This window comes from Pieris napi, chromosome 1 (assembly GCF_905475465.1).
Source record: "Pieris napi chromosome 1, ilPieNapi1.2, whole genome shotgun sequence".
Lineage (NCBI taxonomy): Eukaryota > Metazoa > Arthropoda > Insecta > Lepidoptera > Pieridae > Pieris > Pieris napi.
The window spans coordinates 14,388,639-14,416,395 of NC_062234.1; the positions used below are offsets into that span (position 1 = coordinate 14,388,639).

At 34.3% G+C, this 27,757-nt stretch overlaps 3 protein-coding genes across 14 annotated transcripts in view; 1 reads left to right on the forward strand and 2 right to left on the reverse strand.

Moving 5' to 3' along the window:
• The window catches only part of LOC125052234 (protein dead ringer), a 110,855-nt gene extending 103,901 nt beyond the window's left edge, over window positions 1–6,954 (reverse strand). For all 5 annotated transcript variants that reach the window (XM_047652944.1, XM_047652962.1, XM_047652933.1 and 2 more), the window contains exon 1: window positions 6,748–6,954. In XM_047652944.1, the coding sequence (XP_047508900.1) occupies window positions 6,748–6,795 (48 nt within the window). In that variant the 5' untranslated portion in view covers window positions 6,796–6,954. The remainder of the gene's footprint in view (window positions 1–6,747) is intronic.
• A 6,031-nt stretch (window positions 6,955–12,985) lies between these two features.
• On the reverse strand, window positions 12,986–15,410 carry LOC125051270 (protein lethal(2)essential for life). Its single transcript, XM_047651485.1, has 3 exons — window positions 15,278–15,410; window positions 14,164–14,394; window positions 12,986–13,541 (listed from the first exon to the last, which is right to left on the reverse strand). The coding sequence occupies exons 2-3, from the start codon at window positions 14,392–14,394 to the stop codon at window positions 13,203–13,205; spliced, it is 570 nt and encodes a 189-aa protein (XP_047507441.1). The 5' UTR covers window positions 15,278–15,410; the 3' UTR covers window positions 12,986–13,202.
• A 1,987-nt stretch (window positions 15,411–17,397) lies between these two features.
• On the forward strand, window positions 17,398–26,932 carry LOC125051369 (GPI ethanolamine phosphate transferase 2). Of its 8 annotated transcripts, none has more exons than XM_047651634.1 (15): window positions 17,399–17,620; window positions 17,794–18,043; window positions 18,185–18,371; window positions 18,790–18,855; window positions 19,437–19,646; window positions 19,729–19,932; window positions 20,185–20,318; window positions 21,399–21,592; window positions 22,357–22,547; window positions 22,909–23,492; window positions 24,148–24,260; window positions 24,336–24,569; window positions 25,131–25,480; window positions 26,257–26,423; window positions 26,626–26,932. In XM_047651634.1, exons 2-15 carry the CDS (start codon window positions 17,886–17,888, stop codon window positions 26,879–26,881), a joined length of 3,048 nt encoding a protein of 1,015 aa, XP_047507590.1. In that variant the 5' UTR covers window positions 17,399–17,620; window positions 17,794–17,885; the 3' UTR covers window positions 26,882–26,932. The 8 variants fall into 8 exon arrangements, with proteins under 8 accessions (XP_047507630.1, XP_047507639.1, XP_047507590.1 ...); XM_047651642.1 differs by having other exon boundaries at window positions 17,812–18,043; XM_047651658.1 differs by having other exon boundaries at window positions 17,434–17,451.
• Window positions 26,933–27,757: the final 825 nt, after the last annotated feature.

The following is a 27,757-nucleotide window of genomic DNA, read 5'->3' on the forward strand; positions in this document are numbered from 1 at the left end:
GAGTAACTTATAACACTTAATGAATAATAATCTTGGTATCACGATGTTCTAGCCTAAAGTTTTTAAAGTAAATATACTTTTAAATGCAAAAAGGATATTTTTTTGTTAGAATTTTTTGTAATGTCTTCTATAAAACTGTAGTACATTACTTTATTGTCAATAGTTTCGGCGAAGAAGATATCGGATCTTTTATTGGTCTGGGGTTACACTATCGCAATTTTTGATACATTCCTATTTCATCAGGGATAACGTAGAATCCTAATGGTGAAAGAATTTTTGAAATCAAAAACAAGGCCAAATCACTATATTAATATACACCCCACATACACGTCAAGATCACCAAAAAACTCCGTAGTTTTTTGTTAGAATCGAAAAAAATAGATTCCGTTAGCGTATAACTTCATGTCTTGGGAAAGTGACAGGAAGGAAATAACAAAACCGTTATTAACAGACAATTTAATCAGTATTAGAAAAATGCGATATTATTGCTATAGGGAAGGTATAGAATTAATTATTGCATGCGGGGCCCGCGCTATGCGAAACGGCTTTTAATCAATTATAGACTTAAATAGTCTGTAATTAAAGTTTAGTTTACGAACTCATCAATTAATTGGATATAATATTAGTAATGTAATGTTTCAATAATTGCTAGGGGTATCGATATTGTTTAACACAACATTTTTATTGTCTTCCGAAATTAATAACTACATAGGTTTTGCATGTTATTTACGAAAGGAAAAATTATTATATACGCAATACCTAATTCGGCTGTTCTGTGTGATGGTGTGAAAGTGAGGGTATGTACGTAGGGTGTGCTTATGATGCAGGTGATTAAGCGCTATGGATATTCTTAATACTCCTTTTAAGCATATTCCGCCATAGCTTAAACAAGTAAAGGCTTGAATATTGGTCATTATATGTCCGGTCTGCGCGTTTAGGTATATAATATAAGTGATGTACGTGTATGTGGGGTATATATTATATTAAAATAGTGATTTGACATCGTTTTAGTATCTATTCCTACTAAATTGCAAACTTATAAATAGATGAAGTCACTTTTTCTATTTTTAATAGCATAGGTGGGCAAACGACATCTAATAGGGCATAGCAGCCCATGGTCACCCATTTTTAGTGGGTGCGTTGCCGACCTTTGAGGGAGGAGTAAACTCTTATAAAATTACTATTAAAAAGGAAATAATATTCATAAATACTTTGTCCTGACGAGTTCAGTGTAGTTTAATATGAAACGGCCAAGCTTGGATATTAAATTACATCATAACTACATTTTAATCCAATATTTTCCGTTGTGCAGGTAGATTATAATTTATTGGATTCTAACGATAAGGTTTCATTGCTCTGATTTGTAATAATGTATGTTTGTTATTTTATATTATAGTATTTTATTTAGTAAGGCAAGAAGCCTTATAGGGCGTGTACCTGGTTTTATACCTAACTTAATGTTTCTTTAAGGATACGTTTTTAAAACATATGTTCCGTGGACCGTTTTGAATGCTCAAGTTGCAAATGATTTGGATTTCTTTTGAAAGCAGGGTTTTGTAATCAGATAAATAGTTTTCGGGATGTTAACTGAAATGTCTTAAAAATAATCTACAGTTTGCATTGCCGTTGCCGTCTTATTAGATTTTTATGTACCTACAGTTTAGACTCGGTTATATTTTGTTTATATTTGCGTGAATTGTTTCATAATTACTTTTTTTAAATAACAGGGATCACAGATGTTAAGTGATACCGCCGCCTTTAGGGGCTCGCTAGTGCGTCGCTGGCCTTTAAAGAGTGGTACGCTCTTCGAAGGACCTAAAGTCGAATCGGTTCAGTGGACACTAGCCGGTTCCTAAGTGTTGTGTTAGTTCCTAATTGTGAAAAAAAAGGTTAATTTGAATATAAAATTACGCAGCTTAATGAGTCAATCAATAGACAAGGTTAGATTGTCAATTAATTTTCACCATTGACAATCAATAACTTCATAAAGGTTGTCAATTACACCGTCGGATAAATTTCGTCGTTCTATTAAAAAAAATTAAATTGTTTAGTTATTCATTGTACGTTTTGCTAGACAGCATCCGGCTTATCTAAAATAATGGGTGATACAGCGATAAGTAATGTTGTCTCATAATATTAATAATAAAAGTTTAATTTCCATTCTTTACATTAGTTAATTTACAGCTTATATTTGTTATAAATATAAACATTTTATTTCTTGTAAACCCCTTCACGCGGAAAATCCTCCTTCAGCTATTTCAAAATATTCATAGAGAAAGCTATTCTGTATTCTATTTCTTCTATCCCCCTTTTTTGGGGCGCCTTTTTTTCTTCTTTTTTCTCTTTAGTCAACCTTTTATCTTGCTTTATGCCTGGCCACTAGCCACTTCTGTTTTAATTCATAATATAAGACATCTTTAACTTTTGTTTCACGTCTTTTTTTCTGTATTCATCTCTTAAAATAGTACCTTCAGAAACAATATTGTTGATGTTACCCGTCCATGACGAAGCCGCAACCTTTCCTTTATAAATATTGAATTATGCAATTCACAAGAGAAATATTGAATATCAATGAGATCACATCCTGATTTGTGTAAAGATCGGGGACAAAGGTGAATCTGACGAGTCAGCCATTTTATTTGTATGCAAATTACGATCGATATAAAATTACAAAAGCAAATCAGAAATACTATTATTTGTCGAGCTCAAGCGGGCGTGGTCTGATTGACATTTGTCACAAAATGTGCCTTGGGTCACATTTTAAGATTATAATTTGGCAAAACGTAACTAGACATTAGTAAAATATAAGTTATAATAAATATCTTTAAAAACCAAAAAAGCGATGGACCTACGAGATGATGATGACGGATAAAATGCCTCCATTTTATCCGTCATCATCCAATTTTTTCCATATAAAGCTTAATAAAATTGTTTTTATGTTTAATTGTGTATATTTTGCCGTAAGATATCGTCAATAAGATTTGGACAAATAGTCTTATTAAAAAAATATATAGGTACTCTTTGGTGATTATGGCAACACGATAATTTGAAGCATATCTCCCGGTTATTGCACAGACTACTAATTAATTAAACGATGTAGGTTTCAACATATGTACATTATTTGCGTTCAAACAGTTATAAAATCTATCATTTTTATTAGCAGTAGTACAAATCAACTGCTAATATATGTATGTATATAGTTTCAAATCCGTCTGCAAAAACCAACCCAGGAGTTCAGGCACCTCTCGTTGGAATGGAATCTCTTTGCGGATTAAACAGTACTTGGATATTTGGTAGCGGGCTGATCAATCTAAAAAAACATTGTTAAGTGTCTATCTCATACCTAATCTATTGTTTAGCTGGGTTTTTTTCTGCTTAACAAAAATTGCTAGTAAATATTCTTATTGTATTTTTATTTTGTAACAATGTTTACTAAAATTTTCATATATTTTAGATTAAAGAGCTTGTAACATATACCGTAGATATAGTATGATGTAGTAAACTGCAATAAATAAATATATAGTATTAGCGATTGTTTTTCTTACAGTTTTGTACTAAAAAATATTCATGTTAAATTCTAACTATTTAAGGTTTTATCACAAATGTTCACATTCCTCAGTGAGTTGGTACCAAATGAGGCACGCGACCAGGTAGCAAGATTAGCTTGGCACCTGCTCCAATTGTTGTGACACACGCATGAGCCGGCCTTTTCGTTATCTGCTTTTTTATAAAACCAAAGAAACGGTGATAGACCAATCTAAGTGTTACGCGTAGTTCACAGGTTCCCATGACTCATCATAATACACTAATAAAAGACTCTTTTCAAACATTGCAAAGTGTCATTTCCGACTGTAATTTAAGATTTATAAACGCGTAAAGAAGCAAGATGGACTCCTAACTACGTAAGACGTGGCTTCGGTCTTTAAAACTACCAAAATTCTCCAATTATTACCAAGAACAAGACCTGGCTGTTTGGACTAAGGTCCTATGCCTTTCCCATAAGGGATAAATTAATATCATCATCATTATAAACGCATAAAGATTGACAGTTGGAATAAACAGAAATTTCGTCTTAATTTAGGTTATAATTATTCCGAACCGGAATTGCTAATGAACCATAAAGTAAGTAGATGACGATTCAATCAAAATAATTAATAAAAAACGGTATCTACATACAATTCCCAAATTCTACACCATTTTGTTTATATTACAAACTTCCTAACTATAAATCTATGCAATTCATAATACTTTTATAATATTAATTCATAGCGTAGAAAATCAGTGTTGTCATCACCGAAAAATAAATTCCAGCAAGATCGCCAATTATTTCATTTAATGAAACGTCGCGGTGACAGGAAAAGGAAGCGAGGTCTAACTTTAGCCGATTGTGCACTGACTGACAGCTAGATTTGATTAATTAATTTTTGGCCTTATCCGCTGTAGGGCTACCAGATGGCCCTTTGAAGTCCTTTTAAACATTAATACTGCAAATTGCCGCAGATTCACTATTATCAAAGACTAAACTATGTAAACTAAACTATGACTAAAAAATCTATCTTTACAAGCAGGTCTAATTTACAACTTTGATTCAAGTAGAAATATCGAACCTAAGTACAGCTTGTTACAGATACCTATAGTTTTACAAATATTAAACATGACCGAATAAACCCCTGAATTATCAATATCAAAGAATTGATAACCCTGGCGAGCGATAATAAATCGTGCGTGCGCTTTGGCCTCCCGGTAGATGTCGCCAGCGTCGGACAGATCGCTGAATAAATGATTAACTCAAACGTTATAAGTCTAGACCGAAATAGTCGCCTAACGACGTATACAGGTAGATGAAGCCGTCAAATTGAGTTCCGGTAGATCATTAAAATCCAAAGTTATTCTAAGAATACATCATTTAAAGTACAATGTATTGATTCGTCACACGCGGGCCGAAATGTCTTTTATTTTTGCACATGGCAATGTTTGATTTCATAGACAATAAAACGTGTGGAAATAGCGTATTCAACCGTATATATACCTACTCTATATAAAAGATGAATATAAATAATTCATGAAAAATATATTTTTTTAGTACCTACTAGATAAATTTTCATTCATAGCATTAGTAGATAGTAAAAACTTAGAAATCTAAAGAACATTCTTTTATTATAATAATTTTAATGTGTCATAAAATAACATAATAAATACCTGATTCAATAGTTATATGCAAATTTATTTATTGAATATACAATTATATATTGAACGTAACAATAACCCAGTACTATCCTTAAATTTTCTTTATAATACCGGTTTTGGTTTAAAATATATTTAGTGCTTCGCACCCTAAAAACAAGGTTTTTATACCTAGAAATTGTTGAACAGAACATGGCTTGTTAGTGAATATACAAATGAATTGGGGAAATAATATTTCCGTTAAATAAACAATACTAAGTCGGCACAGATGTTGGAAGGGTCGTCCTTTCATCCCGCATTATAAAATCCGGGACAAAATTTTGTTATTAATAATCATATCGGCGCCATTACGAAAAACTAACCGCCAAAGACACATGTGCGGATTCTGTCAACTTGACGTAAAAACTTCTTGTTTAACTGGAAATCCATTTTTGAAAGTAATTTGATTCGAAATTTTAATATAATTAACTGAGAATAAATTTATCATTTAAATTTTAATATAATCTATATTATTAGTTATTACTGAGTATAGTTCTCAAATTATAACGAACCTAACTATGCACATACTTAAGGTAAAGACGTGTTAAGCATAACATTTTAGAAAATGACGATCCTAAAAACCCAATACTACAAATATGTAATCCTCTTTTCCATTTATTAATGCGTGGTATTTTAGTTGCAATCTACCCATCGTAAAGTCATTGTTTGGTTAATAACAGTAAAAGTATTGTCTAAAGCCAGGTAAAAATCATGTTTTGACATGAAATAAGCAGGCGCCCTTACGAAAACAATTGATTTTTTACCTGCAATGCGTCGTTAATGGAACAATTTTCAATATTCAACAATTTACAATATTTTAGGTATTCGTCAGGTTCGCGTCGGTGAAATACTTAAGTTGTATATTATGTACGTATTATAACACTCACTTTGTATCTAACAATTGCTACTAAAAAATTACAAAAATACTTGTTACAATTTCATTGATTTCAAATCTGTAGACCTACGCAATAAAAATTCAATGTTTTTATACCTAAGCTATTGTTTCATTAAATAAATTTGACGTTGTGGATTTAATATTATGGTAAACAAGGTTAAGGTAACTATAAATTAATATTAAAACATAACCTAACATAAAAAGCATAATTTCCTACAATAAGTAAACGTTCTTATTTGAATCTTGCAAGTAATAAGAATTCTAATGAGTGCAAACAAACCATACCTACACACAATAAAAAACTTTTATTTATCACCACCAACAAAATCAAGCATTTAATTTTATCACAACAAACAAAATCAAACATTAATTTGGTCAAAACCAACAAAATCAAGCATTTAATTTTATCACAACAAACAAAATCAAACATTTAATTTATCCCAACTAACAAAATACATAATGTACCTTTAAGTAGGCAGATGAGTATGATCATCACTTTAATTAGGTACATCATTCGTGTTTTCTCGAGTTTTTTCACATTATAACCATTGAATAATTTAGAACTAAGATGCCTCAATGATTATTGTAACCCGTTAAACAGTAAATAGGTATTCAATTATTGAACTTACCACTGGGCTATCGTCTCCTAGATCAGAGTCACGGTCGGCGTCTGCCATGGCATACGCCGGGACCGGCTCACGGTTCTTAACCCGAATCTTGGCGGTTGTAAAGACACGGAAATAATAACGCCACGGCACGTGTCCACTGGCACTCACGGAACATACGATATGCGATACGTGTGTCGCGTTCGCGCGCACGAAATGGTGTGAGGCACACTAGCGCCCCTCTAAGCAAGCTCCGCCTATAGGCGTTTACGTCATGGCGAATCAAACGCTCCTATCAAATTGATTCCGCGCTCCGCCTCTGACGATTGTTTTTATTCGAATCGAGATCGCTTGATGTTTAATTGTTATGTTAATGATACTTATGATGAAGTAATCTATACATTTAAATCTTACGTTTTCTATATTAAGTTTAACGCGTTTTACTAATTCAAACAATTTACTGTATTAATTGTGACGGGGGGGTCGATTCTTAAATTAGTATTTGAATATTAGGTTGGGGAAAAAGTCTTTTCGCATTATAGTATGTATGAACTTGTAATAAAATCTCTTTGGCTATACTATATGTATCTGGCTGGTTTTGTTATCAAGGAAAGTTGAGATTTTAAAGAAGATAATTCCAAAATCAAATTAGGATAATGACTGTTTTTTATTTATTTTTCGTACCGTCAAGATGAGTGAATCGAATGAAGAAATTCGATACATTTTAAACTTTTACTACAAAAAAGGTCAAAATGCAACACAAGCCGCGAATTTTTTTTGCAATGTTTATGGACCTAGTGCAGTGTCTGTGAGAGTAGCACAAATTTGGTTTAAGCGTTTTCAATCCGGAAATTTTGATGTCAAAGATCCAAGTCGCTCTGGTCGCCCTATGACAGATAAAATGGATGCAATTTTTGAAAAAGTGGAGCAAGATCGGCATATCAGTAGTTACGACGTAGCTGAAGAACGGGGAATTGACCACAAAACAGTTTTGGCGCATTTGAAAAAGACTGGGTAACCAAAAAAGGTCAATACTTGGGTACCTCACGAGCTCACTGTAAGAAACCTAATGAACTGTGTACTCATTTTTGATTCTTTATTACGACTTAATGAAACCGAACCATTTTTGAAGAAGCTGATAACTGATGATGAAAAGTGGATCACGTACGACAAGAACGTGCGAAAAAGGTCGTGGTCAAAGGCCGGTCAGGCTTCACAGACTGTGGCGAAACCCGGGATAACTCGCAACAAGGTGATGCTGTGTGTGTGGTAGGATTGGAAGGGCATTATTCGTTATGAGCTGTTACCACCAGGCAGGACCATCGATTCTGAACTCTACTGCTAACAACTGATGAGATTAAAGCAAGAAGTTGAGAGAAAGCGGCCGGTATTAATCACCAGAAGGGGTGTGGTTTTTCATCATGATAACGCTAGACCTCACACATCTTTGGCCACTCAGCAAAAACTAAGAGAGCTTGGCTGGGAGGTGATAATGCATCCGACGTATAGTCCTGACCTTGCACCTTCAGATTTCTACCTGTTTCAGTCTCTTTAGAATTCTTTAGGAAGTGTCAGGTTATCATCACGAGAGGACTTCCAAAACCAATTATCGCGGTATTTTGATCAGAAGCCCCAAAATTTCTATAGCAATGGGATAATGTCCCTACCTAAATAATGGCAAAAAGTTATCGAACAAAATGGTACCTACATACTTTAGTTAAATGTAAATAAACTATATTAAAAAATGTTTTGAATTTTCTTAAAAAATGCGAAGAAACTTTTTCCCCAACCTATTATATTAAATACAATATGGTAAATTTTAATGGTGAATTTTATTTAAACACATAGGTATTAAGAATAAAAGCAATAGAATACCATTAGACATTTTAGAATATGTATTAAGTAGGTTGATTATAGATAATTGATTGCATGGCCAAGGGTGACTGATATATTTAATTGTCAAATGTCAATGTGAACATACTGCAATTAACAATATTGTAGGGATAAACCCATTTGTTACTTTGATCTTTGCGTGTAATTTATAGTATTAATTTATAGTTTTGTTTTGTATTTTTTTTTAAATTAAAAGTTTCGTTACCAGGCCATAAAAAAATTGACTTTTGTTTTTTTTTTATTTTTATCTACTTGCTTTAATTGTCTTGAATACTTTATATTATATATTTGATATTATGATTAATTAGATTCTATTAAAATGTTGCCAATTGCCATATTAACTCAATTGGTTAAGTAAGTATTTTCGTATCATTTTGTAATAGGAACGGTTTCGTAGGGGCACCGTGCCACCTTGTATCAGGTTTAATTCTGGATGGAGCACAGATTATAAACCTTTTTGGGTCTCTGCCTCAGATTTTGGTAGCTGTTTCATAATCTCATAGGCAAGTAGGTGATCAGCCTCCTGCCTTGTTTGTTGTTAACAAATTGAATTGGGTATCTTGGGTTAGCCGAAACGTAAAAATAATGCCATAAATAACAGTGATTTTATTCATCTCTTTTAAGTATTTTTTATATATATATATATCTATGCAAACGCTCACCTTATGTTAAGTGATACCGCCGCACATGGATAGGTACTCAATGCCATAGGGCTTGTGAGTGCGTTGCCGGCCTTTAAACCTACTATCTTTTCTTGCAGGACCCGACCCTAAGTCGAATTGGTTCGGAAATACTTCAAATTCTTCCGTTTGTCCCGAGATCTTTTGCAAGTTTTTAAGTTTTTAGCGCCGGATTACCCTCAAGAATACGAAGGACAGCCAAACTCAAACTCAAAATATCTTTATTCACATAGGTAAATCAGTATACTTATGAATCGTCAAAAAGAAGGTCATGCCTGTGCGTCCACCACCGAATGCTGAATTTTCCGATGGTGGACACTCAGAGGGAGATCTCGTCTCGTCTTCTGTCTGTTTTCTATTAGAAATATATATATATTTTTAATCATATAGGTAGGTAACAAAATGTACACTTATGACTCGTCAGTAAATAAATACATAGGTACATATTACTGCTTCTAATATTACATTTACTGCCAGTTCTCAAATCAAGGGCGTAGAACGGAAGAGAAGAACTGGCAATAAATTCTCCGCGACTCTTTTTAATCGCCTTTTTTTTACACAACATTTGTAAGGAGCTGCAACCATTACACCATGTCCCACATGACATATCATATTTTCGATTGAGGTTAATAATATTTAAGGTTATTAATACAATATTAAGTCGACAATATAAGCGTAGGTAGATAGGCTCAGACAGCAACAATTAATACAACAGGCAGATCAATCGCTTGTCGAACTGCACTCTGAACCAGTTTTATGGTGGTTCAAGTTACATACTCGCAGATTTTTAATTTAAGAAATATTAATTTTTACGTCGCGGAAACTCGTGAATGTAATGTCCATTTTAATACGTCTTAATATAGGTAATAAATATTTAATTTTATCTTAACTTCTAGATTAAAAGATTAGCAAAATATTATTAATTTATAATAAGTATTCGACATGTATTTAACGTGTTACTTTTAGTAGCATATTGCTTTGCCCTACATTAACTTGTATAGTTTAAAATTTATTATAGAACTAATCTTTGTTTGGAAATTTTGTTCACATAATTACCAATAGATGTCGCTGATTTAGCAGAGAAGAAGTATTATCTCAGCCAAGGAAGGGGTGTTTTTGTTTAGTTATACTTTAATAACATAATACAGATAGGATAGATTCATGTTGAATCTATTATTTTTGTATTTATAATAATTCATAACATTAAGGGGACCATAATCTTTATAATTCAGTAGGTACTATAAAACTATCTTAATTAAAATATTGATAATCATAATATAAATACGAAATTAACTTTACGATAATTCAAAGGATTTATCATTGCGTAAATTTAATAGACACTAGCGCCACTCTAGAACTTCTTTCAACAAAATTTGTTAAATTAGCAATAAGATTCACACGGCTGTCACTTCCACCACAACCTTAGTAATCGCTGGCGGCTGATTGATGAGTCCTCCCCCTCTACCCCCTCACCGTTTAGACTTAACTGATCCATGCTCAAGAGATCTATTACCACTCCATACTTTTATTTCACACATTTGCTAATGCTAATGGGTATATATAAAATAATTTTTGCGAGAATTCCGCTTCCTAGATTTCTTAAACAGTAGATAATATAACTATCAAGTTTTTTAATACTACTCAATCAATTAATCTTTGCTTCTAACAAACAAATTTTATTAATATACAGTGCTCTCATCATATTTTATAAAACTCCAAATTCCGATAATAGATGTCACTTAACTTAATATTTTCATCATTCATTTCTCACGATAGCGCCGTCGTGAAGGATAGTAATATGACAAATACTTAATTCAATAACCGGGTACTAGATGTCAGTTCTTAAATTAATAAGATAATATCAATTAATGTGTTATTTTATTTTGACCGAATTTCCTGCCGTAAGGTTTTGTTCTACTACAATTCACTGCTGTATACAGATTACAATTCAAATTTCATGACAATTTTAGCTTCGTTTGCAAACATAGGTATAAATTTGAATAGAACAATTAAAAACTCGCATTGTACCAGTACTTTTATTATCTATTTATAACCTCTAGATACCCCAGGAATCCTCCTATCTGTCCCTTCTTTCAGAAGAACGCGTTTTGGCCAAAACTCACCGATATTCAGATTGAGCATTCTGATAAACGATTCTCTCTTAGTTTGGATTACCATAGTTGCTCACCTTACACATTGAAATCGATTTTCCTTTAGTTTTATACTTTATGAAAGGATGTACTTTTATTCCTTCGTGTTTGTTATGTTTGCCTATAAGTGCTTGTCACGTTAAATCTTGTATTTAAATTGTTTTATACAGTACCAATGTATCTGTGTGTCTAATAAAATATTAGATATTTTACTATATAGCAATTAGGTAATCTTGTTAAAATTAAGTAAACTAATGGCCGTTTTGGCGTAATTTAAAGTTATCAACAATTTAATGGAAGGGCGCATCGTTCCTCCAACCCTCGGTGCCCTCTAGACGTTGATAAATTAACTATAATATTGAAGTGCAAAACTCAGCGGGAAAATTAAATTAGCCGAACGCTTTTATTGCCCTCTAGTCTAAGCTTAAATTATAGAAAGTCCGTCTAAACTTGACATTTTTACATTAACACGTGTTAAACGAACCACAGTGTTAAGGGTTGCAACTGGCGGAAATTTGTGGAATATAGGTATTTAATTAAGTAGGTACCACTTGAGGTTATTAAAATTATATAGTATCTATAATTCGCTACATGCCTAGGAACAAATTTAATTATTATTTATTAGTGATATTAGTTTATATTTAGAAACAAATGTCAATGGTTTTTGGCGGGAGTTGAACAGAAAGGTTCGCGCCGAAACTGTTTTTGTAACCTTATAATTAAGTACTTTTGAAACTAAATCATTTTATATAAGTGAAGTACTTATTATTTACTATATCTTATATATATGCACTTAACTCATAACTATAGAATATCCGCAGGAGAATTTAAATTAGAAGGTGTATACAATAGAAATTGTCGGCGTCGTTTTGTTTCTCGGTTAACCCTACCTCCGAGGCTACATTAACAAGTGTAGAAATTATTATTCATTATTTGTAGTCGTGTGGACCTTATGACTTTCTGCGGCATTCTGCATTTGTTAAACATTAATGTACAGTCGCGGTTTACTTAGGGCAAAGTATGCATAAGTGTTTCTAAGTAATGATCGTTCTTAAAAAGCGTGCGAATGAATAACGCTAATAATTTGTAAGTCAGCGCTGAAATGGACGCAAAATATTCAAACGGAATGCGAAAGAATTTGTGTTATTACTTATTAATTTAGTGCTATAATATATACAATGTTGCAAATAGGCTAATTTCATATTTACAATGCATTGATCGGAATTCGATATGAATAGTTTAATAATTTTTCCACGATCTTTCTATCATTTTAATTTTGCTTTTTGAGTGTATATACTTTAGTATAAAATAAATAAATCAGTGGCCCTACAGCCTTTGTGGGTTCAGGCCTCAAATTTCTGTATCTGTTTCATGATCATTTGTCTAAGAGGCAAGTAGGTGATCAGCCTCCTGTGCTTGTCACACACGCTGTCGACTTTGGGTCTAAGGGAAGCCGGTTAACTCGCGATGTTTTTCTTCGCCGTTCGAGATAATGTTAAATGCTTAAATGTTAACTTTTAAGTATAGAAAAAGAAATAATTAAAAAAAAAGATATATTGTTTATTACATGTTTACATATTAGTGATGTTTGCATTCCGTATTATTCGTTTTCGTTGCCCGATGTTGGCCTACATCGAGTTATAAATAAATGCTATTCACGTGACGATGAATCGCTCCCAGGGTTGCCAAGATAATTCAAAGGTAAAAAAATGACTAAAAAGTTTCTCATTTGTCAACCCTATTAAAGCGACAGACATTAAGGAGAAGTTATAATGGGTACAGTTTGTTCGCGAGGTTGTTCAGTTCTGGGGGCTTCCTTGGCGGGGCCAGTTTTTGTTATGGGGATGATCCTTTCACCAGAGTTTAGTGGTGCTCTTTTCGGAGCAGTGATAGTCAGGACGCCATCAGAAGAGAGAGAACTAACGACATCAGCGACATCGTAGCCAGTGGGGAGGATGTAACGACGTGTGAATTGACGGGAAACGAATCCGTGTTCGTCCTGTTTCTCTTCGTGTTTGCCTTCTACAACCACTGAGTTATTGGAGGCCTTAACTGTGATGTCTTCAGGAGCAAACTGTTGAACATCAAGGATAACCTGAAATTTAAAAAATGGTGTTTAAGAAAGGACAATGTCTGCATAATATTAATAGGAATCTATTAAAAACAGTCTCACTGAATATAGGCTTTGTTATACTTCAGGTACAATTCGGTTATCATTTTTATATAACAGGGGGCAAATGCACAGGAGGCTCACTTGATTGAGTGATACCGCCGCCCATAGACACTCTCGAGTGCGTTGCCGGCTTTTTAAGAATTGGTACGGTCTTTTCTTGAAGGACCCATATTCGAATTGTTGCGGAAATACTTCAGTGGGAAGCTGGTTCCACATAGCGGTAGTGCGCTGCAGAAACTGCTTTAAGAAACGCTCAGTTGTGTAACGATGAACGGCCAGGTGATACGGGTGGAATTTTGTATCCTGCCTCGACGTCCGATGATGAAACTTTAATTTGATTTATTTTTACCCAAAACTTATGTAAACAAAGATATGATATGAGGATTAAGGAAAGGAAGATGCCATATTTTGCTTGTTACTCAATATTTCAGTAAAAACTTCCTCTATAGTGGGTATAAAAATCAATAAGAAGTCAGTATAAAGTAACCTGGTAAACCTGGTTGCTTTTTTGACGAGATGTTAATATCATTTAAAATTCAATTACCTCGAATTTCTCCTTAGTCAAATTAATTGTGCTCGAAGACTCCTGTCTCGCGAGACTCGTTCTCCATGGCCTGAAGTATGAATTCCTGAGAAGAGATGACGAGGGTAGGGTGGATAGAGAAGATAGGAGGTCGTCTCTGCGAAGACCCATGCCGAAGTGCTGGTCCAGCAGGCGGGAGGGCCTCTCCCAGTCATCCCACCAGTCGCGGAACATCATTGGAACTATGGACATCTGTAATTAAATTAAGTTTATTAAAGGTTCTCACGGGTCTCCCCATAACAGCTGCGCTATGGGAGAAACCGAACTAAGAGGAGAGATACCCGCTCTACGCCCTTGACTTGCGAACTGGTAGTAAATGTAAATTTACGATTAATTTAACTTGACGATTCAAAAGTGTACTTGGTTACCCACTTGAATAAAGATATTTTGAGTTTGAGTTTGAGTTTGATATCACATGCAGGGCAGCAGACACCTTACGGTTACACGACCTTCAGCAATGAACAATACTAGAAGAATCTACAGGTGTTAGTTGATCCCATGAATTTACATAAATAAACATTTCCATAAACACTTTTTTGTTAGATTATGACAGACAGTATCGAAAATACATTATTTTTCTCAAAATTAAAGTATATCCGAAAGACGCATTCCACATCGCATCTAAAAACTAGAACAACAGAAATCTGGAACCATTCCATGAATGAATCACCTGAAAACGCTTTTGGATCTGATGCAATACGATTTTCATTATCTTACAATGAAATTTTAGTCGATCTATTTTGAGATATGGAATCATATCTATCTTAATATAGAATTTAAGAAAATACATAATATATAAAATTGAAATATTAAATTCAATAATTAACTGTTAAAGAGGTTCGAAGACATTTTTTTATGTAACAGGAGGCAAACGGGCAGGAGGTTCATCTGATGTTAAGTGATATTATATATATGTATATACCATATGTGACATGGCCAGAAATCTTGCAAGTGCGTTACAGTGGCACTTGATTTCTAAAGAATTATAAGTATCTAGCTTACTTAAAACGACGTAAAATTATATAAAGGTGGATTATATGCAATTATTATTATTATTTAATGAAAACAAATCTACCTTGTTTTGTTTCGTTGGCGCGCGCCGCGTCGTTGCTGTCGTATCGAGACTAAGGAGACCACGTTTCAGTAAAGATTTAAATAGAAATTTTCAGCTGCCCACGTGTGATGATTCAACGGGAACGCCTTGAACTTGACGAATTAGGGTGCACACTTTATTGGGAATAATTGGATATTATTGGCACATTTAAATTATAGTTTTCTCAGACTTGGCCACGACGCTGGCCACGATTGCTATAGCACTCGAATTGTCGAGTTATGTAAATATTGTAATTATTAATAAATAGAATTAAATATTATTTTTGTAATCTATTAATTAATTCAGGCTAAGTACATCAACGAATAAGACCGATAATTAGTGTAGTTAAGGTAACCAATCGGCACTATATGTCATGATCGTAAACCAACAAACCCGAAAAAATTGATAACTCATTGGCATAGATAATTTGATATATATTTAACCCTGAGGTACGCAAATAAAAAGTGATTTCCTTAAAAATACAAAAAATTGTTATATTTTGTATTATTTAATTGTTCAATGTCGTACAAACAAATGCTAGCTTTTATGTTAACTTTTAATTAGTATCGTAATTGTTTTTCGAATGCTAACTAAATTGTAGTCACTGTAGTGTCGTCTGAAGATTGTTAAAAATGTAATTGAATCAAAGAAAAGTGGGTGTTTTTCGAGAATAAATGCTGCATTTTTCGTGGGCGTAATGATCCAAACATCTAAATTTAATTGTATTGTCAAACACAATTCTATCTTCGTTACGTCAAAAATCATTTTAGTTTAAGAATATGTATATCATCATCCTCCGATGATAGTTTATTCAGTATCAAGATTATTATTTAATGTGCTATTTGGTACTACAATATAAATAGATTAGTATGTTATGATTAGTCCACAATCCCAAAGCCGCCATACGTTTGTCATATGATACGGATGGTATTTTGTACTCTGCCTTGTCGTCCGATTATGAAATTATGTTACAGCTAGGGATGCATCGATACGCCTTTTTTGCCGATACGATACCGATACCGATACTCTTATAGAAATATCGCCGATTCCGATACCGATACCGATACTAATGCTTATTGAATTCAAATTAAATTAAGGTAAAATATATCAAGTCTGGTTAAAGTTTTTAATTTTTATTATAAAATATAAACAGTTACAAACTTTGAATAAGATTAAAGGTTTAGTAAATAAATTTAAGAATTAAGAGTAATAGTTAAATTAAAATAAATAACTGTTAATAATTAAAATTAACATTGATAAGATTTTTGTAATTCTGTATTTTATTTAATTTGGTATTGAAAAAATACTACGCGCGATAGTAGTTAAAAATCAGAAAAGTCTAGCGAAATGGAATACGCGGGGACTAAGCGGGTGTGAGAGGCATAGATAGTCCGTGCCTCGTTTCCCACGCCCCAGATCAAACAAGATGCGCTTTTACATTACTTTTTTTTAAAGCGCGAAATTTGAAAAGTATCGTTGTATCGGCAATTAAAATATCGCCGATACCGATATATCGGCAAACCCAAAGTATATCCGCCGATATATCGGTATCGGTATCGGTATCGGATGCATCCCTAGTTACAGCCATTATTTAACCTAAAGATCGCTGAATAAGGGCCTCATAAAGGCTCATAAAGGCCTAGCGGTCTTATTAAGTGGCAGCTAGGTGAGGGGTACCGGGTTCGATTCCCGGTTCGAGGGCAAGTTTTAATTTTATTTAAATTCTCGGCCTTTAGAAGGGTTGTGCGGTACCGGGTGAGTACTTAAACCGTACATGTAGGACATGGTCGAATTTCTGAGGCAAGCACGAATTATAAAAAATCTTATATTTGACGCTGGCTAATGCACAAACCGTGGCAGGGCCATGAAGGAAAAAAAAACAAGATCGCTGACATGATAGCACTAGAAGAAGACTGATTATCTGCTTTTTGCTTAGAGGTAATCTTAGAAAATGTTGTTATTTCTGTTTCCATCTATTTTATTTTATGTCATGTTTGTCAATTGACTTATGATAAATTATTTAATGTTAGTCGTTTGTGACATTTGTGTTATTTTGAATGATATTTGTCTTTCTGTGTAGTGTGTAGTGACTAGTGACTAGGGTGTAGTAATCTGTGTTTGAAACTTGAAGGTATATTAGTAAACACGGACCGCCGGTAGGAATAAATTATTTCTTGATTTAACGTTAATATTTGTAAATATCATTTTTAAAATTTGAGTCATCCCTTGAGATAACACAGTCACAGGAAAACAAGTTTCAATGTTTTACAAATAATTAGTTGGTAGATTATACGATCACGTTTTAACAAAACATCGTATGTCAAAGTAAGTTTATCACTTTTATCAGCATGGATTTGAGATTATCTTACCCATTTTACTTAGGGCCATAATGTAACTTTAACTACACATACTCCTCGTTAAGTACTTATATTTATATATATGGCCAAAAAACCTACAAAATCAATCAATTAAAACCAATATACAATTCATTCCTACAGAGGGTTATTGCTTCACAGACCGGAGGGGAAATTGCAAAGCAAATGTTTCGTTAAGTTTACTGACATAGTATTAACCTGTGCAGTGTGCAATCATGTTATTCTGGCTTCAACATAAATGGTCCGGACTCTGGCTACTTATATTCGCCTTTGGCAGTCTAACACTTTTTCTTTATGGCTTTTTTCCATTAAAGTATCATTCTGGCAAATTAGCTCATATGGATGATTTGCCAAATTTTATAGATGGAGTCAGGTAAGGATTAAAACACATAAGAATTTGTAGAAATTAATATTGTAATATTTAGACTTACATTAAAAGGTAATATATTTTTGAAAGAACCTAAAATTTTGTTTGAAATATTTACTATTATTTAGTCAATATAATCTATTTCAGTATTGATGGCCATGAAGTGTACAATTCTGGTGAAAACAGTGTCATTCTCATGGTCATAGATGGGTTACGCTATGACTTTGCAGCTGAGGAATATATGCCTTACACGGGCCAGTTAATTAAAAACAAATCTGCATGCATTTATGTTTCTGTTGCTGAGCCACCAACTGTCACAATGCCCAGGATTAAGGTATGTTCAAGTTTTGTTTTTTCAAAGTGTGGTAATTATATTATTATTAAAGTGGTTAAAATAATATCTCTACTCTAAAAGTTTTATTATACTATTTATGTTACTTTCTTTTGAGGTTAAATTAATTTATAATGCTACTTCTTATTAGTGACTATAAAGGATTATTATAATATTGTATGATGTGTTGATTATATGATTATCTATGTTTATCTTTTTTATTTTATGAAAAATTTATCCAGTGTTATAACTTTTGAAGATAATGTTTACAACTAGCTAATATCTTCAATTTTAAAATATAAAATAATTGTATTAAAAGATTGGACAAATTTGTCTAATATTTAATATCCACAATGCCAAAGAAAAAATATTAAGATGATTTAACTGTGGTTTCTGTAAACATCTTTGTAATATTACACAGTCACCTGAGCGTAAGAAGGAAAAGGCACAATGGAGGCGCACAATAAACTTCTGGCGGGATATATTTGCAAGTGTCACTTTATGTAACTATTACACGCTTTTCAATATTTTACCAAAGAAAAACCTTGGTATCTGTTTATGACTATTAATATTTGTAAAAAACACTTAAGTTTTTTCTTTGGTAGTGTGATAATATATTAATCAGTGTTATATATTCATTCATTTATACGTATTGTTTTATAAATGAATATAGCTTTCAAATCTTGTAAGTTCATTGATTGAATAACTTGTATAAATGAATGACTACACAAGTTCCAATTTCATTATTAATTACATTTGATACCATCATCGTAATCCTATCCTATTTCAGCATGTTTTCCTTTCTCATTTTCTCTCTCCCTAGTCTAAATTAAGGCTTATTGCTATTGATATAAAGTTGTAATGGAAATTAACCTATGATGCATGAATGCACCTATCACCTGCTTGCACCAGTGAATCACATTGAATACAGGTTTTAAACTAACAAAGTATTGTGTTAATGGCTTTATGTTTGTGTAATTATTGCGAATATTGGTTCAATATTGCTCCAAATTTAATCATTTTCACTTCAGATTTTCTTATACTGAGCCAAGTTTTTTTAAATTTCAGGCAATGATGACCGGTAGCGTGTCAACTTTTGCGGATGTCGCTTTGAATTTTGGCGCGCCGGCTGTCAAAGGCGACAGCATACTTCGGGTTGCGTCATCTAGGGGTCGCCACTCCGTATTATATGGAGATGACACTTGGTTAAGGTTATTTCCTGGGTTATGGACAGAATCGGACGGAACGACGTCATTTTTTGTCACAGATTATACAGAGGTACAACAAAGTTACAATTTTGAAATACTCTATCCAAATATGTTGATATTTCTTTTGATATAAGGATGCCTTTAATTTTTAGGTGGACAACAACGTTACCAGACATTTAGATAGCGTACTTACTCCTTTAGAAGATAAAAAACCCAAATTCGATTTCCTCGTACTTCACTATTTAGGCTTAGACCATATCGGGCATCTAGAGGGCGCTAGGAGTCCAAAAATTAAACCAAAATTAATAGAAATGGATAGTATTGTGAAAAAAATACACACGGCTATGCAAACATGGGTTAGTGATTTTATTAAACTTTTCTATAATAAATTTATTAAAAATTTTACAATATTACTTTGATCAAAGGAATTTTAGGATATTTTTAATTATTCAGTTTTTATTTAAATATCTTACAGAGCTTGTAAATTAAAATTACATTTACTCATACGAAATAATTGTTAAAAGTATCGAGCTTTCTTTGACTTTACACAAATAATTATCAAAGTTATAAATAATTGCGTAAGATATTAAGAGATTTTTAATGTTTAGGACAGATCAGGGGTACTAATAATATGCGGGGACCACGGCATGCGGGACGCGGGGGGACACGGAGGGGCTTCGCCCGCCGAAGTGCTGGTCCCTTTAGTCGTGCTTAAGAGCACGGACTTCCAATGCCCACACGAGTGCGTGTAACTTGGTATACCTAAATATATAAAACAAAGTCGTGTTAGTTTTACCACTTATAACTCAAGATCGGCTGGACCGTTGTTAGTAATCTCTTTTTTGGTGGATTCTTTTCTACTCCGAATAGCAGAATAAGTAATAAAATATCGGATAAGATATCGAATAACAATAAATTAATTTTATGCAAATGCAATGCAAAAAACATGTGGTGCCATCTGGACGCATATAAAAGAAACCCACTTTATTATTGCGCCGGATAACAAAACAAAAAATGTTCTATATCAGAAAGTGCTTTAACATGCAGTATCGCAATATTGGCCCTAGAGAAAAGAGGCCTAATGTGTAAAACTGCCATTCTTCTTTGTCAATGGCAATGGTCTAAGATCCCGCTATACAACGACCTTCACCGAGATGCTTATTTAATGAAACGTATTTTATATTTAATTTAATATGTAATAAAAATAATCCATATGGGTTGTCTAGCAAATTTCAGTCCAGAGTATGTTTAATTAATAATTTTAAAAAAATATTTTTTTAAACATCTCACCGGTATGATTATTAGATAAATTCTATACCAATCAAAAGTATGAAGCCCATAGAATATGCAAACTTTATGCTGCCCATTTTTTTCCGGTCACAACTATCGGGTTGCCAGGTATAAACAGGTAAATCTGTACTAGCATTTTGCAACGGTCTGTTTATTGAATGAAATTTAAATGAAATTAAAGATTATTTTATTCTGAACACGGTGGTATAGGGTTGGCTGCGAAAAATCAGTCCAGAATTGCGGTTGTCGAATTTTCAAAAGTAAAATGTGTGAGCTCCGAGTGAATGTGTGCGACTGAGAGGTCCCAACCGACCATCCCATGCGATAGAAAAGCACACAGCATAGCAGCTGTTTAAAGTCCGCCCACTTAAAGAAAGAGCGTGCGCATGCTATTTGGGCTTGGAAAAGAAAAGGATAGCGATGGACTCGTATATACTATGCATCATTTTGGAGTAGTTTATTATTTAAATAGTCATCAGAGACAGTTTTGAATAGCATGCTTCTGTCGTGTAAAATTTTTATATGTGTTTAGATTAGGTCCAGGACCCGTGGTGGCACAAGTGGACATAGCCCCGACAATATCTTGGCTACTAAACGCCCCCATCCCGGGAGACAGTACGGGCAAATTTCTGCCATCTCTGCTACCGAGTGATATCAGGCAACATTTGTATTTACTGCACGTGAACGCTCTTCATAATGTCAAGCAAGGCGTACCTACCGATACCGGTTAGTGTTGCCATTTAAATGATTTTTATGTAAATTATAATATTTACTTATGTGATTTGGAAGTATCCTGATTTGACTTCTGAAATTTAAAGTAGTTCTTTAATCGACGTTTATATTTAGATAACCACCATAAGTGTTTTCAAAACGTTTTATGGAAATAATACAACAGAGTTTTGTATTGTTTAAAAATTAAATTTTTGTTAATGGGCTGTTGAAGTTGTTGTTGGATTGCCCAATGTATGTGAAAAGGGAGCTCATGATATTGAATCAACTGTGTATTTTTTTTTTATAAAATGTAAAAGACGTGAAGTGTTTAAAAATTGGTACGCTCTTTTTGAAGGACCCTAAGTCGAATTGGTTCAGAAATACTTTAGTGGACAGCTGGTTTCACATAGTGGTGGTGTGCGGCGAAAAATGCCTTAATAACGCTCAGTTGTGGACGGACGTCAAGGGTGTGGAATTTTGTATTCTGCCTCGACGTCCGATGATGAAACATCTTTCAATACCTACCTACCTCTATCAAGCAATCCTAATTACAAACATTTATGTTTCTGGCAATATCGGCCTTTGGCTTGAGCGTGCGACTCTCTTGAGTAGGGTCGTTCACCTATGCGCTTTTTCGCTTCACACTCGCTCGTTTTTTATTTTATTTCTTATTAAATCCTCGTCAAACAATCCGCTCTTACGGTGTAGTAAAACATCGTGAGGAAACCGACACGCCTTAGACCCATTTGCGCCTCTGATTGTTATATATTATGTTTCAGAATATTATAAGCAATTCAAACGCGCAGAAACCCAATTCGCTCGTTACCTCTCGACGGGACAACAGAGTGCCGCTCGAATCGCGAAAGAGTTCTACGACGAATCCTTGGCCGCCATGTCCAAGCAATTATCAGAAGCAACCACGGACTTCGACGTGTTCGCTTTGGGATTGGCTGTCGTGTTTTTATATTTGGTGAGTACATTAAGTAAATGTTTTTACGATGCGATATTCATCTCTTTATTGTTTTTTTGGTTTTTAAAGTCTTTAATCCGTTACATGCGTTAGTTTCCCAACAAAGGGAGCTTTCAAGTATTACGTCACGCAATTTTTGGAAGTTATTGACAAAATAATCTCCGTAGAATAAAGATATCCTTGTGTTTTTTACAATAAAAATGTTTTACAAGAATCCTAAAAAAAATTGATTTATGAGAAAACATTAAAACAGTCTATCTAACAGTAGTAAAAATCAATTAATTTTAGCTTAACATCTGAAAAAATTCTCGTTACTTCCTTTCGTAGTAGTAGAAATAAAGAAGAACCTATTTCTTTCTAGATGTTGACGGCCCTCGTTTGCGTGACTCTGTACTCGCTCCAACCGGAAAACCAACGCAAGATAAGCGTGACAGACAAACACAAAACGAACTTGGGCACGGTTGTCGCGTTTGCGGTGATCTTCGCGATCGTCGCCTCGACCCTCACGTTGACCTGCTTCATCACCGAAACGAGGAGCCAGTTCTGCTCCTTCGGGCCCGCGTGGTCCGCCGCCTTCTTGGCCTCGGCCGTCGCTCTCACCTTCGCCTACTTCCTCGTGAAGACCGGTTTGGAGAAAATCCGGGATCTGTCGACGTTGCGTGATTTGAATGCGATCGATTTCCTGCTGATCCTCGGCACTCTTTTCCACGCCTGGTCGTTTTTCGGCACGAGTTTCATAGAGGAGGAGCACATGACGTGGTACTTCTTTTGGAATACGCTGATGTTCTTCGTGTTGGTGCGAACGATCGTGGTGATCGTTTTGTATTTCGGCAAGCGGCTGTCGGGGGCTACTGAAGTTCAAGAGAAGCCGGAGTTGGAACACCGAATGAGCGACGTCGGCGTCGGTATCGTGCCGAAGTGGGTTTCGTTGATCGGTTTGCATAGGTGAGTGAATGATGAATTTTGATACATGAAACGTAATATATTTATGAAAATATTATGTATGTATACAAAAATAGTGATAAGTTTACTAGAATAGAACATACGCACAATGTTAATACTCGGAACAAACACAGGCTGCAATTTCCCCGTACTAGACTATCTAAAGTTAGTAATTCTTTTTGGGAAGAGGGATACTTTTCTTTAAGCTATGTATTAAAGGCAAGCTGTGTAAAAAGGCTTACTATAAAGTTAACGATTATCTAGTTGATAAAAGGGCCTGGGATTAGTTCTAGACAGGCTACTTCTAATTAATTTGCGATATTTGTTTTAAAATAAGTGTTGTTTGATGATTTGCTGTTTTAAAAGAGTACCGCGAGTTTTTTACGCCGGCTTTTTCTCTCGGCGTACACCCTCTGTCTTCTTTGACGATGAGTAGACTAGGGATGCCTACAGATTCAAATTTAATGACGTTGAATAAGTGACACCTGTATCTTGTATTCCATACTAAACATATTTTTTTTTAATGAAAATAATGTAATCATTTCACGATTACACATTAAAGAAACTATATTACAATATTTGAACCGGTGAACAGGTTTGGGTGGACTTTGTGATGGAAAACGTGTTGTATAAAAAATAAGAATCGGACGAATTGCAGATATCTCCGTACAATGAACCAAACGGGCGACAGATGGCTCTTCCTCCCAGACACGGCCGATTGGTTGAACGCTCCGGAGAACTCGAATTATCTCCAAGCTCATCTAATTATAGGTATTTCATTAGTAATTTAAACAGAAAATGTTGCAAGATCGGAAAGAAAAATAACTAATATAAATAACTTATCAGGCACTCTCGCGACCCTTGCGATCTGCCTCAGAAACATCCGCCACATGAACAACCATCTGAAGATACATTCGGTGCTCACAATTCTATCCACGCTTTGTATATTTCTGTACCGAATCAGCGCGGGCTCCATCCGTCTGCCGAACGAAGTCCCGAAATGGGACGCAGAGCAAGTGGTCCAAGTGTTTTGGTGGCTTTTAGCCGCTCAAACTATATTCGAAGTCATCACTTATGTCGGTGAGTGTACGCTATATGAGAATTTTGATTTTGACTTCTTAAAAATATATCTTAATAAACTGTTAATCTTTAAAAGAAAATTTATCAATTTAAAAAAAACAACATTTAGCAAAACTTTGTTTCGAGAAAACTGTTTCTAAAATAACAAAATTATAATTTGACATTTTTGTATTTATGGGAGGTTAAACCGCTTCGTTACGTAACGCGTTACGGCAACAGTCTGTCTAGTTTCCCTTTCTCTCACGCATCCGGCAGCGGTAGGCAGACTCCTCCTCTCTCACTTTAACCCGCAGCGCAGACTCAATATTAAGTGTGCGTTAGACATTTACTGTTCACAGTGAGCATATAACCTCAAACCGTCACCGTTTTTTAAAGTGATTATAAAAATATGATGAATGAAGCAGAAGATGATCCTCGGAACATTACAGAATTAAATAGTTCAACTTGGATTTGTTTAAGTTATTACTTCTAAGACAATAATATTTTTTAATTAATACACCATTACGCGACAACGCCACATACACAAAAACGCGTTTATCAAAATGATTGAAAATGTTGTAGGTGCGTTTCCGAACGGGAATAGGTTCGTTTATAACAAGCCCAAAGCGAAAACCGAAGATTATTACTACGACAGCGCGGAAGAACCGTGGAACTTGAACGACGTCAAGTTAAACTTGGCTAGATCTTTAACTCACATAATGTACAATCAAATGATGCTGATAATAGTTCTGTTGATGCGTCCCCACAACGTCATCATGGTGCCCAGCATCTATATCACTTGCCTGCTCACGGCTAAATGCCTAGACCATAAGTTGTTGGATTCGAGACCCGGGAGAAACACGGAGGGCGCCGACACTTTAAGTCTGACTTTGGCGCACATTTGGATCGGAGCTGTGTTTTATTTTTACCAGGTGAGTCTTACACACCGACGGCCCTCGGCAATGGTCTAACTCGTTGACTTCATTTTTTCTGGCAAAATTTAAAAAAAAAAAAGTTATACTTCTTTTGGCGCGTTAGGGAAAAATGATAGAGTAAATTCTTACGATGCGCGCGCACACCGTCACAAAAACCGACACCCTGAAGTTAGCATAGTCAACATTTTAAAATTAAAATTAAAAAGGTGAATTCTTTCAATTATGTAGAAATATTTTTTTGTGATATTTAAATAAACTTTATTCAGTTAGATAATGCGTTATAATAAAACTTTCAATGTAGTACCTTTTTTCTATTGTTAGTGTCGTTTTTTCTACAAAGTAGAATAAAATGTTACAAAAGATTTTTATCTTGTTACGCCAAAGAAATATAACTTCTAACGCGTGTATATTTCACCGTAAAATTGTAAACACCGTTAGATTGTAATCTATCTCGCGAGATTGTGAACTGTCGAAAGATTCTGAACCTCAACGCATTGCTTACAATTTAACGTTTTATATTCGGTAGATTGTAATCTATCGAAATGAATCCGTCAACTTGTGAAACGGATCGCACCTCGCGCGCTGATTGGTTGAACGGAATATTCCCAATCACAATTTCGCGAGATAGATTACAATCTAACGGTTCTTATAATTTTACGGTGACATATATAAGTACACACATATGTTTTTTTGTTAAATGTGTCAAGTGTGATTACCTAATAAATCAAATCTATTCAATGTGTAATATTTTATTCTGATTTCTAATTATTTAGGGCAACTCCAACAGCCTGGCCTCGGTGGACCTGGGCTCGGGTTACGTGGGTCTGAGTGAATACAGCCCGGTCCGGGTCGCCGCCCGCATGGGCCTCCACGCGTACGCCGGCCCGGCTTTGTCTGGGGCGCATTTATTCTGCTCGTTGCCTTATACAGATATTAACAGGTAAAAATACGAAACTCCGTATAACGAAAAAATGCTAAGTCCCTTGAAATTCGTTATAAAGACTTTACACTGTATTTATTTGCGTTGCGTTAATAAAAGAGATTTAAGTATTTAGGAATTTATCCACAAATCCAATCTCAACACATTCGCACATACGAAGTCTTCGATTTGAGTTTTGTTTTAGATTAATAATAATTTTCAGATACCGTCAAGCAGTGTGGCGCGTCACAAACATAATGGCGCTACAGAGAGTGTACCAAGTCGTCATTTATTGCGTTATAGCGATAATATTCAGACACCATCTGTTCGTGTGGTCGGTGTTTTCACCTAAATTGCTATACGACTTTGTCGCGACAATATTCTCCGTCCAGGCGTTGTTAACGATCGCAGAAATCGTTTGTTTGACGCACGTAGTTAGTTGGATTTCTAGGTGCATAACGTATAGGAGGGTAACTTAGTTTTTCGATGGGATATGTTTGAGATGAAAAATATATTTTTATGTGAAATCAAAACTTCAAACTTTGTGATGTCAAATACTGATCCTGCAAAATAAAAAATTACACGTATTTATATATAGGTATACACCTTTATTTCTTTCATCAAACTATTATAATATGCATATACTATATATTATTCATTTAATTTTATTGAACAAAGCCTTTAGAGTGGCTTCATCTGAGCCAATGAAGAATCACGTACACTTTACCATTTATATAGAGAATAATTTTAAAAGGTTTAGCAATCCTAGAACTGGAATACTTTTGAAACACGTGAAGTAGGATTTAGGCCACTGGTTACTATGAAAAACGCCTGTATTAACTATTAAACCACAATATTTTCTCATATTTAAAATATGACCTATTGAAAAGAAAATACGGATGCTCTAAATGTATATGTATGTAAAATATTTATAAGACTGCAGGAATTTTTAGCATGTAAAAGATGGGTCTAGCAGGTAATATACATTAAGTTCCGAGGCTATTTTCATTTGATTTTGTACGAGCATTCTGTTTATCCTTGACACCAAATGCTAACATTAATATTCAGTAAACGAATATTAATTTTGTGTTTCATTAAGTAGTCTTTATTTATAAGATTTGATATAAACATTCCTGTGATGTCATATTGAACAATTATTGAACGATTATTTGGATAGGATATACAAATGTAGCATGTCGGTTGTTAACACGGATCTGAAAAATAAATTTCTGGTCGTGAGACAATTTGTACCAATGTATTATCCCACTTATCGGATCATAGGATTGTGACAATTTCCCCCTCATAGTTGATATACATAAAAAGCCAGAGTTAATTTTTTGATAATGTGTATTTTA